Raw genomic sequence first — 19959 nt, forward strand, 5'->3', positions numbered from 1 at the left:
CAGTCCTCCATAACAGTCCTCCCTAACAGTCCTCCTTATCAGCCCTCCTTAACAGTCCTCCTTATCAGTCCTCCATATCAGTCTTCCTTAACAGTCCTCCTTATCAGTCCTCCTTATCAGTCATCCTTATCAGTCCTCCTTATCAGTCCTCCATAACAGCCCTCCTTAACAGTCCTCCTCATCAGTCCTCCATATCAGTCTTCCTTAACAGTCCTCCTTAATAGTCTTCCTTAACAGTCCTCCTTATCAGTCCTCCATAACAGTCCTCCATAACAGTCCTCCTTAACAGTCCTCCATAACAGCCCTCCATAACAGTCCTCCTTATCAGTCCTCCATATCAGTCTTCCTTAACAGTCCTCCTTAATAGTCTTCCTTAACAGTCCTCCTTATCAGTCCTCCATAACAGTCCTCCATATCAGTCCTCCATAACAGTCCTCCTTATCAGCCCTCCATAACAGTCCTCCTTAACAGCCCTCCTTATCAGTCCTCCATAACAGCCCTCCTTAACAGTCCTCCTCATCAGTCCTCCATATCAGTCTTCCTTAACAGTCCTCCTTAATAGTCTTCCTTAACAGTCCTCCTTATCAGTCCTCCATAACAGTCCTCCATAACAGTCCTCCTTATCAGTCCTCCATAACAGCCCTCCTTAACAGTCCTCCTCATCAGTCCTCCATATCAGTCTTCCTTAACAGTCCTCCTTAATAGTCTTCCTTAACAGTCCTCCTTATCAGTCCTCCATAACAGTCCTCCATAACAGTCCTCCTTAACAGTCCTCCATAACAGCCCTCCATAACAGTCCTCCTTATCAGTCCTCCATATCAGTCTTCCTTAACAGTCCTCCTTAATAGTCTTCCTTAACAGTCCTCCTTATCAGTCCTCCATAACAGTCCTCCATATCAGTCCTCCATAACAGTCCTCCTTATCAGCCCTCCATAACAGTCCTCCTTAACAGCCCTCCATAACAGTCCTCCTTAACAGTCCTCCATATCAGTCCTCCATAACAGTCCTCCTTATCAGCCCTCCATAACAGTCCTCCTTAACAGCCCTCCATAACAGTCCTCCTTATCAGCCCTCCCTAACAGTCCTCCTTAACAGCCCTCCATAACAGTCCTCCTTAACAGCCCTCCATAACAGTCCTCCTTAACAGTCCTCCATATCAGTCCTCCATAACAGTCCTCCTTATCAGCCCTCCATAACAGTCCTCCTTAACAGTCCTCCATATCAGTCCTCCATAACAGTCCTCCTTATCAGCCCTCCATAACAGTCCTCCTTATCAGCCCTCCATAACAGTCCTCCTTATCAGCCCTCCATAACAGTCCTCCTTAACAGCCCTCCATAACAGTCCTCCTTAACAGTCCTCCATATCAGTCCTCCATAACAGTCCTCCTTATCAGCCCTCCATAACAGCCCTCCATAACAGTCCTCCTTAACAGCCCTCCATAACAGTCCTCCTTATCAGCCCTCCATAACAGTCCTCCTTAACAGCCCTCCATAACAGTCCTCCTTAACAGCCCTCCATAACAGTCCTCCTTAACAGTCCTCCATATCAGTCCTCCATAACAGTCCTCCATAACAGTCCTCCTTAACAGCCCTCCATAACAGTCCTCCTTAACAGTCCTCCATATCAGTCCTCCATAACAGTCCTCCTTATCAGCCCTCCATAACAGTCCTCCTTATCAGCCCTCCATAACAGTCCTCCTTATCAGCCCTCCATAACAGTCCTCCTTAACAGCCCTCCATAACAGTCCTCCTTAACAGTCCTCCATATCAGTCCTCCATAACAGTCCTCCTTATCAGCCCTCCATAACAGCCCTCCATAACAGCCCTCCTTAACAGCCCTCCTTAACAGTCCTCCTTAACAGTCCTCCATATCAGCCCTCCATAACAGTCCTCCTTATCAGCCCTCCATAACAGTCCTCCTTAACAGCCCTCCATAACAGTCCTCCTTAATAGTCCTCCATATCAGTCCTCCATAACAGTCCTCCTTATCAGCCCTCCATAACAGCCCTCCATAACAGCCCTCCTTAACAGCCCTCCTTAACAGTCCTCCTTAACAGTCCTCCATAACAGCCCTCCTTAACAGCCCTCCTTAACAGTCCTCCTTAACAGTCCTCCTTATCAGCCCTCCATAACAGTCCTCCTTAACAGCCCTCCATAACAGTCCTCCTTAACAGTCCTCCATATCAGTCCTCCATAACAGTCCTCCTTATCAGCCCTCCATAACAGCCCTCCATAACAGCCCTCCTTAACAGCCCTCCTTAACAGTCCTCCTTAACAGTCCTCCTTAACAGCCCTCCCTAACAGTCCTCCTTAACAGCCCTCCATAACAGTCCTCCTTAACAGCCCTCCATAACAGTCCTCCTTAACAGTCCTCCATATCAGTCCTCCATAACAGTCCTCCTTATCAGCCCTCCATAACAGTCCTCCTTAACAGTCCTCCATATCAGTCCTCCATAACAGTCCTCCTTATCAGCCCTCCATAACAGTCCTCCTTATCAGCCCTCCATAACAGTCCTCCTTATCAGCCCTCCATAACAGTCCTCCTTAACAGCCCTCCATAACAGTCCTCCTTAACAGTCCTCCATATCAGTCCTCCATAACAGTCCTCCTTATCAGCCCTCCATAACAGCCCTCCATAACAGTCCTCCTTAACAGCCCTCCATAACAGTCCTCCTTATCAGCCCTCCATAACAGTCCTCCTTAACAGCCCTCCATAACAGTCCTCCTTAACAGCCCTCCATAACAGTCCTCCTTAACAGTCCTCCATATCAGTCCTCCATAACAGTCCTCCATAACAGTCCTCCTTAACAGCCCTCCATAACAGTCCTCCTTAACAGTCCTCCATATCAGTCCTCCATAACAGTCCTCCTTATCAGCCCTCCATAACAGTCCTCCTTATCAGCCCTCCATAACAGTCCTCCTTATCAGCCCTCCATAACAGTCCTCCTTAACAGCCCTCCATAACAGTCCTCCTTAACAGTCCTCCATATCAGTCCTCCATAACAGTCCTCCTTATCAGCCCTCCATAACAGCCCTCCATAACAGCCCTCCTTAACAGCCCTCCTTAACAGTCCTCCTTAACAGTCCTCCATATCAGCCCTCCATAACAGTCCTCCTTATCAGCCCTCCATAACAGTCCTCCTTAACAGCCCTCCATAACAGTCCTCCTTAATAGTCCTCCATATCAGTCCTCCATAACAGTCCTCCTTATCAGCCCTCCATAACAGCCCTCCATAACAGCCCTCCTTAACAGCCCTCCTTAACAGTCCTCCTTAACAGTCCTCCATAACAGCCCTCCTTAACAGCCCTCCTTAACAGTCCTCCTTAACAGTCCTCCTTATCAGCCCTCCATAACAGTCCTCCTTAACAGCCCTCCATAACAGTCCTCCTTAACAGTCCTCCATATCAGTCCTCCATAACAGTCCTCCTTATCAGCCCTCCATAACAGCCCTCCATAACAGCCCTCCTTAACAGCCCTCCTTAACAGTCCTCCTTAACAGTCCTCCTTAACAGCCCTCCATAACAGTCCTCCTTAACAGCCCTCCATAACAGTCCTCCTTAACAGTCCTCCATATCAGTCCTCCATAACAGTCCTCCTTATCAGTCCTCCATAACAGTCCTCCTTATCAGCCCTCCATAACAGTCCTCCTTAACAGTCCTCCATATCAGTCCTCCATAACAGTCCTCCTTATCAGCCCTCCATAACAGTCCTCCTTATCAGCCCTCCATAACAGTCCTCCTTATCAGCCCTCCATAACAGTCCTCCTTAACAGCCCTCCATAACAGTCCTCCTTAACAGTCCTCCATATCAGTCCTCCATAACAGTCCTCCTTATCAGCCCTCCATAACAGCCCTCCTTAACAGCCCTCCTTAACAGTCCTCCTTAACAGTCCTCCATAACAGTCCTCCATAACAGCCCTCCATAACAGTCCTCCTTATCAGCCCTCCATAACAGTCCTCCTTAACAGTCCTCCATATCAGTCCTCCATAACAGTCCTCCTTATCAGCCCTCCATAACAGTCCTCCTTATCAGCCCTCCATAACAGTCCTCCTTATCAGCCCTCCATAACAGTCCTCCTTAACAGCCCTCCATAACAGTCCTCCTTAACAGTCCTCCATATCAGTCCTCCATAACAGTCCTCCTTATCAGCCCTCCATAACAGCCCTCCATAACAGTCCTCCTTATCAGCCCTCCATAACAGTCCTCCTTAACAGCCCTCCATAACAGTCCTCCTTAACAGTCCTCCATATCAGTCCTCCATAACAGTCCTCCTTATCAGCCCTCCATAACAGCCCTCCATAACAGTCCTCCTTATCAGCCCTCCATAACAGCCCTCCATAACAGTCCTCCTTATCAGCCCTCCATAACAGTCCTCCTTAACAGCCCTCCATAACAGTCCTCCTTAACAGTCCTCCATATCAGTCCTCCATAACAGTCCTCCTTATCAGCCCTCCATAACAGCCCTCCATAACAGTCCTCCTTATCAGCCCTCCATAACAGTCCTCCTTAACAGCCCTCCATAACAGTCCTCCTTAACAGTCCTCCATATCAGTCCTCCATAACAGTCCTCCTTATCAGCCCTCCATAACAGCCCTCCATAACAGTCCTCCTTATCAGCCCTCCATAACAGTCCTCCTTAACAGCCCTCCATAACAGTCCTCCTTAACAGTCCTCCATATCAGTCCTCCATAACAGTCCTCCTTATCAGCCCTCCATAACAGCCCTCCATAACAGTCCTCCTTATCAGCCCTCCATAACAGCCCTCCATAACAGCCCTCCATAACAGCCCTCCATAACAGCCCTCCATAACAGCCCTCCATAACAGCCCTCCATAACAGCCCTCCATAACAGCCCTCCATAACAGCCCTCCATAACAGCCCTCCATAACAGCCCTCCATAACAGCCCTCCATAACAGTCCTCCTTATCAGCCCTCCATAACAGCCCTCCTTAACAGTCCTCCTTATCAGTCCTCCATAACAGTCATCCTCTCTGCTTTTTCTTGTTTCAGATCTTAAGAAGAGCAGATAAAAACGGTAAGAATTCACAATCTCTCTCTCTCTCTCTCTCTCTTTCTGTCTCTGTCTCTGTCTCTCTCTCTCTCTCTCTCTCTCTCTCTGTCTCTGTCTCTGTCTCTCTCTGTCTCTGTCTCTTTCTGTCTCTGTCTCTTTCTGTCTCTGTCTCTTTCTGTCTCTGTCTCTGTCTTTCTCTGTCTCTGTCTTTCTCTCTCTCTCTACCTCCTCACATGATGTATTCCTTATCTCAGCTCGCTGGTCACCATAGCAGCACCTACCTGTAGCACGCGCTCCATCAGGTATATCTCTCTGGTCACCCCCAAAACCAATTCTTCCTTTGGCCGCCTCTCCTTCCAGTTCTCTGCTGCCAATGACTGGAACGAACTACAAAAATCTCTGAAACTGGAAACACTTATCTCCCTCACTAGCTTTAAGCACCAGCTGTCAGAGCAGCTCATAGATTACTGCACCTGTACATAGCCCATCTATAATTTAGCCCAAACAACTACCTCTTTACCTACTGTATTTATTTATTTATTTTGCTCCTTTGCACCCCATTATTTCTATCTCTACTTTTTCTATCTCTACTATCTCTACTCTACTTTTTTATTTTACTTGCTGTGTTGTATTTACTTCGCCACCATGGCCTTTTTATATTTTTATTTATTTATATATATATTTTGTTTGCCTTCACCTCCCTTATCTCACCTCACTTGCTCATATTGTATATAGACTTATTTTTCACTGTATTATTGACTGTATGTTTGTTTTACTCCATGTGTAACTATGTGTTGTTGTTTGTGTCGAACTGCTTTGCTTTATCTTGGCCAGGTCGCAATTGTAAATGAGAACGTGTTCTCAATTTGCCTACCTGGTTAAATAAAGGTGAAATAAAATAAATAAATAAAATTAAGGCTGTGGGATGGATTTTAGTTATTTGAAAACATGTACTTTATTTCTCAATGAAATATGTGTAATTGTTGCTCTCTCCTCTCTCTAATGCTGTTGCCATGGAAACGGCAGGACCGACTGACAGCTCGATATTTGATATGGTTTATATTTCATAAAGCTTCTCATAGTAGAAGTGCTGACTAAATATTCAGACCCTTTACTCAGTACTTTGATGAAGCACCTTCAGTAGCGATTACAGCCCGAGTCTTCATGGGTAGGAAGACTCGGGGAGACTTCATGGATATGAAGACTTTTCTCCAGTCTAACTCCAGTCTTTTATCCAGTCTAACTCCAGTCTTTTATCCAGTCTAACTCCAGTCTTTTATCCAGTCTAACTCCAGTCTTTTCCCCAGTCTTTTATCCAGTCTAACTCCAGTCTTTTATCCAGTCTAACTCCAGTCTTTTCCCCAGTCTAACTCCAGTCTTTTATCCAGTCTAACTCCAGTCATTTATCCAGTCTAACTCCAGTCTAACTCCAGTATTTTATCCAGTCTAACTCCAGTCTTTTCCCCAGTCTTTTATCCAGTCTAACTCCAGTCTTTTATCCAGTCTAACTCCAGTCTTTTCCCCAGTCTAACTCCAGTATTTTATCCAGTCTAACTCCAGTCTTTTCCCCAGTCTTTTCTCCAGTCTAACTCCAGTCTTTTATCCAGTCTAACTCCAGTCTTTTATCCAGTCTAACTCCAGTCTTTTATCCAGTCTAACTCCAGTCATTTATCCAGTCTAACTCCAGTCTAACTCCAGTATTTTATCCAGTCTAACTCCAGTCTTTTCCCCAGTCTTTTATCCAGTCTAACTCCAGTCTGTTATCCAGTCTAACTCCAGTCTTTTCCCCAGTCTAACTCCAGTATTTTATCCAGTCTAACTCCAGTCTTTTATCCAGTCGAACTCTAGTCTTTTCCCCAGTCTAACTCCAGTCTTTTATCCAGTCTACTCCAGTCTTTTCCCCAGTCTTTTATCCAGTCTAACTCCAGTCTTTTATCCAGTCTAACTCCAGTCTTTTATCCAGTCTAACTCCAGTGTTTTATCCAGTCTAACTCCAGTCTAACTCCAGTCTATTATCCAGTCTAACTCCATCCTTTTATCCAGTCTAACTCCAGTCTAACTCCAGTCTAACTGCAGTCTAACTCCAGTCTTACTCCAGTCTTTTATCCAGTCTAACTCCAGTCTAACTCCAGTCTTTTATCCAGTCTAACTCCAGTCTTTTCCCCAGTCTTTTATCCAGTCTAACTCCAGTCTTTTATCCAGTCTAACTCCAGTCTTTTCCCCAGTCTAACTCCAGTCTTTTATCCAGTCTAACTCCAGTCTTTTATCCAGTCTAACTCCAGTCTTTTCCCCAGTCTAACTCCAGTCTTTTATCCAGTGTTACTCCAGTCTTTTCCCCAGTCTAACTCCAGTCTTTTATCCAGTCTAACTCCAGTCTTTTCCCCAGTCTTTTATCCAGTCTAACTCCAGTCTTTTATCCAGTCTAACTCCAGTCTTTTATCCAGTCTAACTCCAGTCTTTTCCCCAGTCTAACTCCAGTCTTTTATCCAGTCTAACTCCAGTCTTTTCCCCAGTCTAACTCCAGTCTTTTATCCAGTCTAACTCCAGTCTAACTCCAGTCTATTATCCAGTCTAACTCCATCCTTTTATCCAGTCTAACTCCAGTCTAACTCCAGTCTAACTCCAGTCTTTTATCCAGTCTAACTCCTGTCTTTTATCCAGTCTAACTCCAGTGTTTTATCCAGTCTAACTCCAGTCTATTATCCAGTCTAACTCCAGTCTTTTATCCAGTCTAACTCCAGTCTTTTATCCAGTCTAACTCCAGTCTTTTATCCAGTCTAACTCCAGTCTTTTATCCAGTCTTTTATCCAGTCTAACTCCAGTCTTTTATCCAGTCTAACTCCAGTCTTTTATCCAGTCTAACTCCAGTCTTTTATCCAGTCTAACTCCAGTCTTTTATCCAGTCTAACTCCAGTCTTTTATCCAGTATTTTATCCAGTCTAACTCCAGTCTTTTATCCAGTCTAACTCCAGTCTTTTATCCAGTCTTTTATCCAGTCTATTATCCAGTCTAACTCCAGTCTAACTCCAGTCTTTTATCCAGTCTTATTCAGTCTAACTCCAGTCTTTTATCCAGTCTTTTATCCAGTCTATTATCCAGTCTAACTCCAGTCTAACACCAGTCTTTTATCCAGTCTTATTCAGTCTAACTCCAACACATTTACATGTAATGTTATGTTAATGTTACTAACTGGGCCAAACCGCGTCAGTCCCTCTGTGTGTGTGTATGTATGTTTGTGCGCGCGTGTGTGCGTAAAAAGGTGAATGAATAATATATTTTCTAACCAAATGTCCAATAAAATATATTTTCAATTCTATTCCGTTCCCAACTGTTTTGTGCTGCAGATGATGGGAAGTTGTCGTTTGATGAGTTCAGAGCCTACTTCCATGACGGAGTTTTAACATCAGATCAACTGAAGGAGCTCTTTAACACCATAGACACTCACAACACAGAGTAAGTTCTAGAATTATCTCTCTGTCTTTCACTCTCTCTCACAATTCTCTCTCTGTTGAAAAAAGAGTCCTGGAACACATGAATCTACAGACATCTGTTTTCTATTATATTATCAATATTATATTAACATATTATATTAACAGATCATATTAACAATATTATATTAGCACTATTAAATTAACATATTACATTAGCAATATTATATTAACAATATTATATTAACATATTATATTAAGAATATTATATTAAAAATATTATGTCAACATATTAAATTAACATATTACATTAACAATATTATATTATCCATATTCAATTAACATATTATATTGACATATTATATTAACACTATTATATTAACATATTATATTAACATATTATCTTAACAATATGCTACCGATTTCATTTAGGAGATACATTATTGTTGTGGGTGTTTAATACATTATCTAACATTATCTAATATTATTTAACATTATCTAATATGATCTAACATTATCTAATATTATCTAACATTATCTAATATGATCTAACATTATCTAATATGATCTAACATGATCTAATATGATCTAACATGATCTAACATTATTTAACATTATCTAACATTATCTAATATGATCTAACATTATCTAATATTATTTAACATGATCTAATATTATCTAACATATCTAATATTATCAAACATTATCTAACATTATCTAACATTATCTAACATTATCTAATATTATCTAACATTATCTAACATTATCTAATATAATCTAACATTATCTAATATTATTTAACATGATCTAATATTATCTAACATTATCTAATATTATCAAACATTATCTAATATTATCTAACATTATCTAACATTATCTAACATTATCTAATATTATCTAACATTATCTAACATTATCTAACATTATCTAATATTATCTAACATTATCTAACATTATCTAACAGTATCTAACATTATCTAACATTATCTAATATTATCTAACATTATCTAACATTATCTAACATATCTAACATTATCTAACATTATCTAATATTATCTAACATTATCTAATATTATCAAACATTATCTAATATTATCTAACATTATCTAACATTATCTAACATTATCTAATATTATCTAACATTATCTAACATTATCTAACATTATCTAATATTATCTAACATTATCTAATATTATCTAACATTATCTAACATTATCTAACATTATCTAACATTATCTAACATTATCTAATATTATCTAATATTATCTAACATTATCTAACATTATCTAACAGTATCTAATATTATCTAACATTATCTAATATTATCTAACATTATCTAACATTATCTAACATTATCTAACATTATCTAATATTATCTAACATTATCTAATATTATCTAACATTATCTAACATTATCTAACATTATCTAACATTATCTAACATTATCTAATATTATCTAACATTATCTAACATTATCTAATATTATCTAACATTATCTAATATTATCTAACATTATCTAACATTATCTAACATTATCTAACATTATCTAATATTATCTAACATTATCTAACATTATCTAATATTATCTAACATTATCTAACATTATCTAATATTATCTAACATTATCTAGCTCACATTATAATGTCCTTTTACAGAACAACACATAGATGATGAGGGAACTGGAGTGTCTGTCTGTCTGTCTGTCTGTCTGTCTGTCTGTCTGTCTGTCTGTCTGTCTGTCTGTCTGTCTGTCTGTCTGTCTGTCTGTCTGTCTGCCTGTTGACACAGCCACGGGGGCTGAACCTGTCTGTCTGTCTGTCTGTATGTCTGTCTGTCTGTCTGTCTGTCTGCCTGTCTGTCTGTTGACACAGCCACGGGGGCTGAACCTGTCTGTCTGTCTCTGTCTGTCTGTCTGACTGTCTGTCTGTTGACACAGCCACGGGGGCTGAACCTGTCTGTCTGTCTGTCTGTCTGTCTGTCTGTCTGTCTGTCTGTCTGTCTGTCTGTCTGTCTGTCTGACACAGCTACGAGGGCTGAACCTGTCTGTCTGACACAGCTACGAGGGCTGAACCTGTCTGTCTGTCTGTCTGACTGTCTGTCTGACACAGCTACGAGGGCTGAACCTGTCTGTCTGTCTGTCGTCTGTCTGTCTGTCTGTCTGACACAGCTACGAGGGCTGAACCTGTCTGTCTGTCTGGCAGAGTTTCAGTCTATAGCAGAGATCATCAAGAAGATTCAGCCGAGGGCTGGTTTGGTGGTTTGGTGGTTTGGTGTGAGTGGATGTTCGGGGGGCCGGAACATAATTACAAATAATTAGTAGACTGCAAATTGACCGCAAGAAGCCCAAACAGATATAATATTAAACTAAAACATAATCATTTCAAACCTTGATTACATTTATATACGATCATATGTCTCTCTATTATACGTGGGAATAACTGGGAACAGATTTCTTAAATTAAAATCACTTGGAGCTGATTTCCTGGTGTTTTTACAGTCTTTTATGTCCAACAATTAAAATGTAAAAAACTATTTTAAAAATGTATTAATATTTTACTCAGAAAATTGGGAGGCCAAATTTAACCACCCGCAGGCCAAATTCGGCCCGCATGCCACCAGTTGCGGAACCCTGGTCTATAGTTTGGTTTATTTATTAGCCACTCTCCTGGAGGCAATGACTGCGTCCCAAATGCCACCTATGGGCCTCAAAAGAAGTATACTACATAAGAAATAAGGTGCCATTTGGGACGCAGTAATGTCATGACAACAAGAAAAGATAAATGAGTAATGTCCTCTTAGCGTGAGGGAGGTGTCTCCCTCCCTCCCTCTCTCTCTCTCTCTCTCTCTCTCTCTCTCTCTCTCTCTCTCTCTCTCTCTCTTTCTGTCGCGAGGGTGTGGGGGGTCTCTCAGACTCCATCAATCCTCCCAGCTGTATGTTTCCATCTCTCTGATCCATCAACCCTCCCAGCTGTATGTTTCCATCTCTCTGAGCCCTCAACCCTCCCAGCTGTATGTTTCCATCTCTCTGATCCCTCCATCTTCCTAGCTATATGTTTCCAAGTCACTCAAGTCATCCTGGTTTCCATAGCAGCAGCTCCCTAAGCAGGTACCCATGCAGACAGACCCAGGGATTTGATGTCAACTCGGGATCTGTCTTAAAGACCTGCAGTGATGTAGTAGTTGAGACTATATCTCAATGTTATGAAATCCTGACCTTGGAATTTCAAGGTTCTATCTGAATAGAACAAGGCTGTGTCAATAACTCAGTTTAACAAGGCTGTGTCAATAACCCAGTTTAACAAGGCTGTGTCAATAACCCAGTTTAACAAGGCTGTGTCAATAACCCAGTTTAACAAGGCTGTGTCAATAACCCAGTTTAACAAGGCTGTGTCAATAACCCAGTTTAACAAGGCTGTGTCAATAACCCAGTTTAACAAGGCTGTGTCAATAACCCAGTTTAACAAGGCTGTGTCAATAACCCAGTTTAACAAGGCTGTGTCAATAACCCAGTTTAACAAGGCTGTGTCAATAACCCAGTTTAACAAGGCTGTGTCAATAACTCAGTTTAACAAGGCTGTGTCGATGACTCAGTTTAACAAGGCTGTGTCGATAACCCAGTTTAACAAGGCTGTGTCGATGACTCAGTTTAACAAGGCTGTGTAGATAACTCAGTTTAACAAGGCTGTGTCAATAACTCAGTTTAACAAGGCTGTGTAGATAACCCAGTTTAACAAGGCTGTGTCTATAACTCAGTTTAACAAGGCTGTGTCAATAACTCAGTTTAACAAGGCTGTGTCAATAACTCAGTTTAACAAGGCTGTGTCAATAACTCAGTTTAACAAGGCTATGTAGATAACCCAGTTTAACAAGGCTGTGTCGATAACTCAGTTCAACAAGGCTGTGTAGATAACTCAGTTTAACAAGGCTATGTAGATAACCCAGTTTAACAAGGCTGTGTCGATAACTCAGTTCAACAAGGCTGTGTAGATAACTCAGTTTAACAAGGCTGTGTCGATAACCCAGTTTAACAAGGCTGTGTCGATAACTCAGTTTAACAAGGCTGTGTAGATAACTCAGTTTAACAAGGCTGTGTCGATAACTCAGTTTAACAAGGCTGTGTAGATAACTCAGTTTAACAAGGCTGTGTCGATAACTCAGTTTAACAAGTCTGTGTCAATAACTCAGTTTAACAAGGCTGTGTCAATAACCCAGTTTAACAAGGCTGTGTCAATAACTCAGTTAAACAAGGCTGTGTCAATAACTCAGTTTAACAAGGCTGTGTAGATAACTCAGTTTAACAAGGCTGTGTAGATAACTCAGTTTAACAAGGCTGTGTCAATAACCCAGTTTAACAAGGCTGTGTCAATAACCCAGTTTAACAAGGCTGTGTCAATAACCCAGTTTAACAAGGCTGTGTCAATAACCCAGTTTAACAAGGCTGTGTCAATAACTCAGTTTAACAAGGCTGTGTCGATGACTCAGTTTAACAAGGCTGTGTCGATAACCCAGTTTAACAAGGCTGTGTCGATGACTCAGTTTAACAAGGCTGTGTAGATAACTCAGTTTAACAAGGCTGTGTCAATAACTCAGTTTAACAAGGCTGTGTAGATAACCCAGTTTAACAAGGCTGTGTCTATAACTCAGTTTAACAAGGCTGTGTCAATAACTCAGTTTAACAAGGCTGTGTCAATAACTCAGTTTAACAAGGCTGTGTCAATAACTCAGTTTAACAAGGCTGTGTCAATAACTCAGTTTAACAAGGCTGTGTCAATAACTCAGTTTAACAAGGCTATGTAGATAACCCAGTTTAACAAGGCTGTGTCGATAACTCAGTTCAACAAGGCTGTGTAGATAACTCAGTTTAACAAGGCTATGTAGATAACCCAGTTTAACAAGGCTGTGTCGATAACTCAGTTCAACAAGGCTGTGTAGATAACTCAGTTTAACAAGGCTGTGTCGATAACCCAGTTTAACAAGGCTGTGTCGATAACTCAGTTTAACAAGGCTGTGTAGATAACTCAGTTTAACAAGGCTGTGTCGATAACTCAGTTTAACAAGTCTGTGTCAATAACTCAGTTTAACAAGGCTATGTCAATAACCCAGTTTAACAAGGCTGTGTCAATAACTCAGTTAAACAAGGCTGTGTCAATAACTCAGTTTAACAAGGCTGTGTAGATAACTCAGTTTAACAAGGCTGTGTAGATAACTCAGTTTAACAAGGCTGTGTCAATAACTCAGTTTAACAAGGCTGTGTCGATAACTCAGTTTAACAAGGCTGTGTAGATAACTCAGTTTTGACAAAAATGCATATAAAACATTGTCATTCCAAGCTCTGGAAAGGTTGTTAATTCTTCAACTAATCACCTCTTCCGTTATTTTGTCTTCCAGCAACGTGGACACTGACGAGCTGTGTGGTAAGACAGACCTGCATTTCATATAGCAAAATTGACTTTGATTCATTTTATCATGACAACAACTACATATTAGTGAGGAAAACGTTGAAAGGGCTGCATTGCAATGACAGGAGTGGATCAGAACCTACCGCGCCTGTTTTGGCTTTGTCATTATGAGGGTATTCTGGGTAGATGTCCATTTTAGAATAAGGCTGTAACGTAACAAAATGTGGAAAAAGTCAAGGCGTCTGAATACTTTCCAAATGCACAGTACATTCTCACATCATTCCCATTTAAACCAGTCAGTCCATCGTACCGGAATACACTAAAAACATAGAGGACATCGGTACATTCACTAACAACGACCGCTGTCCCAACTGGACTAGATAGTACATATACCGATACAATTTACTTTGCATTTTAGTAGTCCAACAGCACATGGAACGAATGAATGTTTTAAACATGTTCTTCTTGGCCATGAGCATTCTGAAGAGGGAAGCTTCTAGAACCGAGCGTGGGAGGGTGGGAGGGAGGGAGGGAGGGAGGGAGGGAGGGAGGGAGGGTGTGAGGGAGGCAGGGTGGGAGGGAGGCAGGGTGGGAGGGAGGGAGGGAGGGAGGGAGGGTGGCAGGGAGGGAGGGTGGGAGAGTGGGTGGGAGGGAGGGAGGGAGGGAGGGAGGGAGGGAGGGAGGGAGGGAGGGAGGGAGGGAGGGAGAGTGGGTGGGAGGGAGGGAGGGAGGGAGGGAGGGGTCGCCAACGTTGCCTTGTGGAACAGACTGCTCAAATGTGCTTGTGGTCGACCAATTACGTTGCTGGCTCTGTTTACTATTCTGGTCAGTTTACTTTTGCTCCACCAGCTCAGATTACCAGACTGTCATATTGAACGTGAGGATCCTCTCCACCAGCTCAGATTACTAGACTGTCATATTGAATGTGAGGATGCTCTCCACCAGCTCAGATTACCAGACTGTCATATTGAACGTGAGGATGCTCTCCACCAGATCAGATTACCAGACTGTCATATTGAACGTGAGGATGCTCTCCACCAGATCAGATTACCAGACTGTCATATTGAATGTGAGGATCCTCTCCACCAGATCAGATTACCAGACTGTCATATTGAACGTGAGGATCCTCTCCACCAGCTCAGATTACCAGACTGTCATATTGAACGTGAGGATGCTCTCCACCAGATCAGATTACCAGACTGTCATATTGAATGTGAGGATCCTCTCCACCAGATCAGATTACCAGACTGTCATATTGAACGTGAGGATCCTCTCCACCAGCTCAGATTACCAGACTGTCATATTGAATGTGAGGATCCTCTCCACCAGATCAGATTACCAGACTGTCATATTGAACGTGAGGATGCACTCCACCAGCTCAGATTACCAGACTGTCATATTGAACGTGAGGATCCTCTCCACCAGCTCAGATTACCAGACTGTCATATTGAACGTGAGGATCCTCTCCACAGGCTCAGATTACCAGACTGTCATATTGAACGTGAGGATCCTCTCCACATGCTCAGATTACCAGACCATCATATTGAACGTGAGGATGCTCTCCACCAGCTCAGATTACCAGACCATCATATTGAACGTGAGGATCCTCTCCACCAGCTCAGATTACCAGACTGTCATATTGAACGTGAGGATCCTCTCCCACCAGCTCAGATTACCAGACTGTCATATTGAACGTGAGGATCCTCTCCCACCAGCTCAGATTACTAGACTGTCATATTGAACGTGAGGATGCTCTCCCACCAGCTCAGATTACTAGACTGTCATATTGAACGTGAGGATGCTCTCCCACCAGCTCAGATTACCAGACTGTCATATTGAACGTGAGGATCCTCTCCACCAGCTCAGATTACCAGACTGTCATATTGAACGTGAGGATCCTCTCCACCAGCTCAGATTACCAGACTGTCATATTGAACGTGAGGATCCTCTCCACCAGCTCAGATTACCAGACTGTCATATTGAACGTGAGGATCCTCTCCACCAGCTCAGATTACCAGACTGTCATATTGAACGTGAGGATCCTCTCCACCAGCTCAGATTACCAGACTGTCATATTGAACGTGAGGATCCTCTCCACATGCTCAGATTACCAGACTGTCATATTGAACGTGAGGATCCTCTCCACCAGATCAGATTACCAGACTGTCATATTGAATGTGAGGATCCTCTCCACCAGATCAGATTACCAGACTGTCATATTGAACGTGAGGATGCTCTCCACCACCTCAGATTACCAGACTGTCATATTGAATGTGAGGATCCTCTCTACCAGCTCAAATTACCAGACTGTCATATTGAACGTGAGGATCCTCTCCCACCAGCTCAGATTACCAGACTGTCATATTGAACGTGAGGATCCTCTCCACCAGCTCAGATTACCAGACTGTCATATTGAACGTGAGGATCCTCTCCACCAGCTCAGATTACCAGACTGTCATATTGAACGTGAGGATGCTCTCCACCAGCTCAGATTACCAGACTGTCATATTGAACGTGAGGATCCTCTCCACCAGCTCAGATTACCAGACTGTCATATTGAACGTGAGGATCCTCTCCACCAGCTCAGATTACCAGACTGTCATATTGAACGTGAGGATCCTCTCCACCAGCTCAGATTACCAGACTGTCATATTGAACGTGAGGATCCTCTCCACCAGCTCAGATTACCAGACTGTCATATTGAACGTGAGGATCCTCTCCACCAGCTCAGATTACCAGACTGTCATATTGAACGTGAGGATCCTCTCCCACCAGCTCAGATTACCAGACTGTCATATTGAACGTGAGGATCCTCTCCACCAGCTCAGATTACCAGACTGTCATATTGAACGTGAGGATCCTCTCCACCAGCTCAGATTACCAGACTGTCATATTGAACGTGAGGATCCTCTCCCACCAGCTCAGATTACCAGACTGTCATATTGAACGTGAGGATCCTCTCCACCAGCTCAGATTACCAGACTGTCATATTGAACGTGAGGATCCTCTCCCACCAGCTCAGATTACCAGACTGTCATATTGAACGTGAGGATGCTCTCCACCAGCTCAGATTACCAGACTGTCATATTGAACGTGAGGATCCTCTCCACCAGCTCAGATTACCAGACTGTCATATTGAACGTGAGGATCCTCTCCACCAGCTCAGATTACCAGACTGTCATATTGAACGTGAGGATCCTCTCCACCAGCTCAGATTACCAGACTGTCATATTGAACGTGAGGATCCTCTCCCACCAGCTCAGATTACCAGACTGTCATATTGAACGTGAGGATGCTCTCCACCAGCTCAGATTACCAGACTGTCATATTGAACGTGAGGATGCTCTCCACCAGCTCAGATTACCAGACTGTCATATTGAACGTGAGGATCCTCTCCACCAGCTCAGATTACCAGACCATCATATTGAACGTGAGGATCCTCTCCACCAGCTCAGATTACCAGACTATCATATTGAATGTGAGGATGCTCTCCACCAGCTCAGATTACCAGACTGTCATATTGAACGTGAGGATCCTCTCCACCAGCTCAGATTACCAGACTGTCATATTGAACGTGAGGATCCTCTCCACCAGCTCAGATTACCAGACTGTCATATTGAACGTGAGGATCCTCTCCACCAGCTCAGATTACCAGACTGTCATATTGAACGTGAGGATCCTCTCCCACCAGCTCAGATTACCAGACTGTCATATTGAACGTGAGGATGCTCTCCACCAGCTCAGATTACCAGACTGTCATATTGAACGTGAGGATCCTCTCCACCAGCTCAGATTACCAGACTGTCATATTGAACGTGAGGATCCTCTCCACCAGCTCAGATTACCAGACTGTCATATTGAACGTGAGGATCCTCTCCACAGGCTCAGATTACCAGACTGTCATATTGAACGTGAGGATGCTCTCCACCAGCTCAGATTACCAGACTGTCATATTGAACGTGAGGATCCTCTCCACCAGCTCAGATTACCAGACTGTCATATTGAACGTGAGGATCCTCTCCGCCAGCTTAGATTACCAGACTGTCATATTGAACGTGAGGATCCTCTCCACCAGCTCAGATTACCAGACCGTCATATTGAACGTGAGGATCCTCTCCACCAGCTCAGATTACCAGACTGTCATATTGAACGTGAGGATGCTCTCCACCAGCTCAGATTACCAGACTGTCATATTGAACGTGAGGATCCTCTCCACCAGCTCAGATTACCAGACTGTCATATTGAACGTGAGGATCCTCTCCGCCAGCTTAGATTACCAGACTGTCATATTGAACGTGAGGATCCTCTCCACCAGCTCAGATTACCAGACCGTCATATTGAACGTGAGGATCCTCTCCACCAGCTCAGATTACCAGACTGTCGTATTGAACGTGAGGATCCTCTCCACCAGCTCAGATTACCAGACTGTCATATTGAACGTGAGGATCCTCTCCACAGGCTCAGATTACCAGACTGTCATATTGAACGTGAGGATGCTCTCCACCAGCTCAGATTACCAGACTGTCATATTGAACGTGAGGATGCTCTCCACCAGCTCAGATTACCAGACTGTCATATTGAATGTGAGGATGCTCTCCACCAGCTCAGATTACCAGACTGTCATATTGAACGTGAGGATGCTCTCCACCAGACTGCAGTTCACCCTCTCCAGAACATCCTGGCTGACCCCAAACCCCTTCAATTTCCTGATTTAAAAACAGGCTGTGGTTTGCTTTAAAAAAAAAAATAGTCTGCATTCTCTGTAAAACTCATATCAATTTGTGTCCCTAGATATTTAAAACACTCAACCACCTCCGTTGGTTGGTCGTTCAGAGAGAGAGGTTGGGACATTGGCAGGTTGTTGCCATTGATGATCAGTTCCTTTGTCTTGTCCACATTGATGTGGAGGGGACTTGACCGGCACAATTCTTCAAGATTGTTGGTCTGTTTATAAACAGCTGTCCTACCAGACGTAGCATCTTTAATAAAGAGTCCTACCTGAGCCATGTCATCCGCCTACTTAAAAAGGCTCACATTGTTTCCTTGGATCTTCATCTCATTGGTGGAGATAGAGAACGACAACGGTGAAAGGACACAGCCCTGTGGCGCCCCTGTGTTCAGGTCAGTTCATCAGAGAGGACACACCCCTGGGGCCCCCCTGTGTTCAGGGTCAGTTCATCAGAGAGGGCCCCCCTGTGTTCAGGTCAGTTCATCAGAGAGGACACACCCCTGGGGCCCCCCTGTGTTCAGGCTCAGTTCATCAGAGAGGGGCCCCCTGTGTTCAGGTCAGTTCATCAGAGAGGCCCCCCTGTGTTCAGGTCAGTTCATCAGAGAGGCCCCCTGTGTTCAGGTCAGTTCATCAGAGAGGGGCCCCTGTGTTCAGGTCAGTTCATCAGAGAGGGCCCCCTGTGTTCAGGTCAGTTCATCAGAGAGGGCCCCCCTGTGTTCAGGTCAGTTCATCAGAGAGGGGCCCCCTGTGTTCAGGTCAGTTCATTAGAGAGGGCCCCCCTGTGTTCAGGTCAGTTCATCAGAGAGGGCCCCCTGTGTTCAGGTCAGTTCATCAGAGAGGGCCCCCTGTGTTCAGGTCAGTTCATCAGAGAGGGCCCCCCTGTGTTCAGGTCAGTTCATCAGAGAGGGGCCCCCTGTGTTCAGGTCAGTTCATCAGAGAGGGCCCCCCTGTGTTCAGGTCAGTTCATCAGAGAGGGCCCCCCTGTGTTCAGGTCAGTTCATCAGAGAGGGCCCCCATGTGTTCAGGTCAGTTCATCAGAGAGGGCCCCCATGTGTTCAGGTCAGTTCATCAGAGAGGGCCCCCCTGTGTTCAGGTCAGTTCATCAGAGAGGGCCCCCCTGTGTTCAGGTCAGTTCATCAGAGAGGGCCCCCTGTGTTCAGGTCAGTTCATTAGAGAGGCCCCCCTGTGTTCAGGTCAGTCCATCAGAGAGGGCCCCCTGTGTTCAGGTCAGTTCATCAGAGAGGGCCCCCTGTGTTCAGGTCAGTTCATCAGAGAGGGCCCCCTGTGTTCAGGTCAGTTCATCAGAGAGGGCCCCCTGTGTTCAGGTCAGTTCATCAGAGAGGGCCCCTGTGTTCAGGTCAGTTCATCAGAGAGGGCCCCCTGTGTTCAGGT

The 19959-nt window shown here is 43.7% G+C and overlaps 1 protein-coding gene across 1 annotated transcript in view; it reads left to right on the plus strand.

The window, feature by feature from the left end:
• The window catches only part of necab1 (N-terminal EF-hand calcium binding protein 1), a 106898-nt gene that overhangs the window by 30297 nt on the left and 56642 nt on the right, over positions 1-19959 (plus strand). The window contains exons 2-4 of the mRNA XM_071369063.1: positions 5011-5035; positions 8356-8464; positions 13828-13853. Coding sequence (XP_071225164.1) covers positions 5011-5035; positions 8356-8464; positions 13828-13853 — 160 coding nt within the window. The remainder of the gene's footprint in view (positions 1-5010; positions 5036-8355; positions 8465-13827; positions 13854-19959) is intronic.

This window comes from Salvelinus alpinus, chromosome 26 (assembly GCF_045679555.1).
Source record: "Salvelinus alpinus chromosome 26, SLU_Salpinus.1, whole genome shotgun sequence".
NCBI classification, from domain to species: Eukaryota; Metazoa; Chordata; class Actinopteri; order Salmoniformes; family Salmonidae; genus Salvelinus; species Salvelinus alpinus.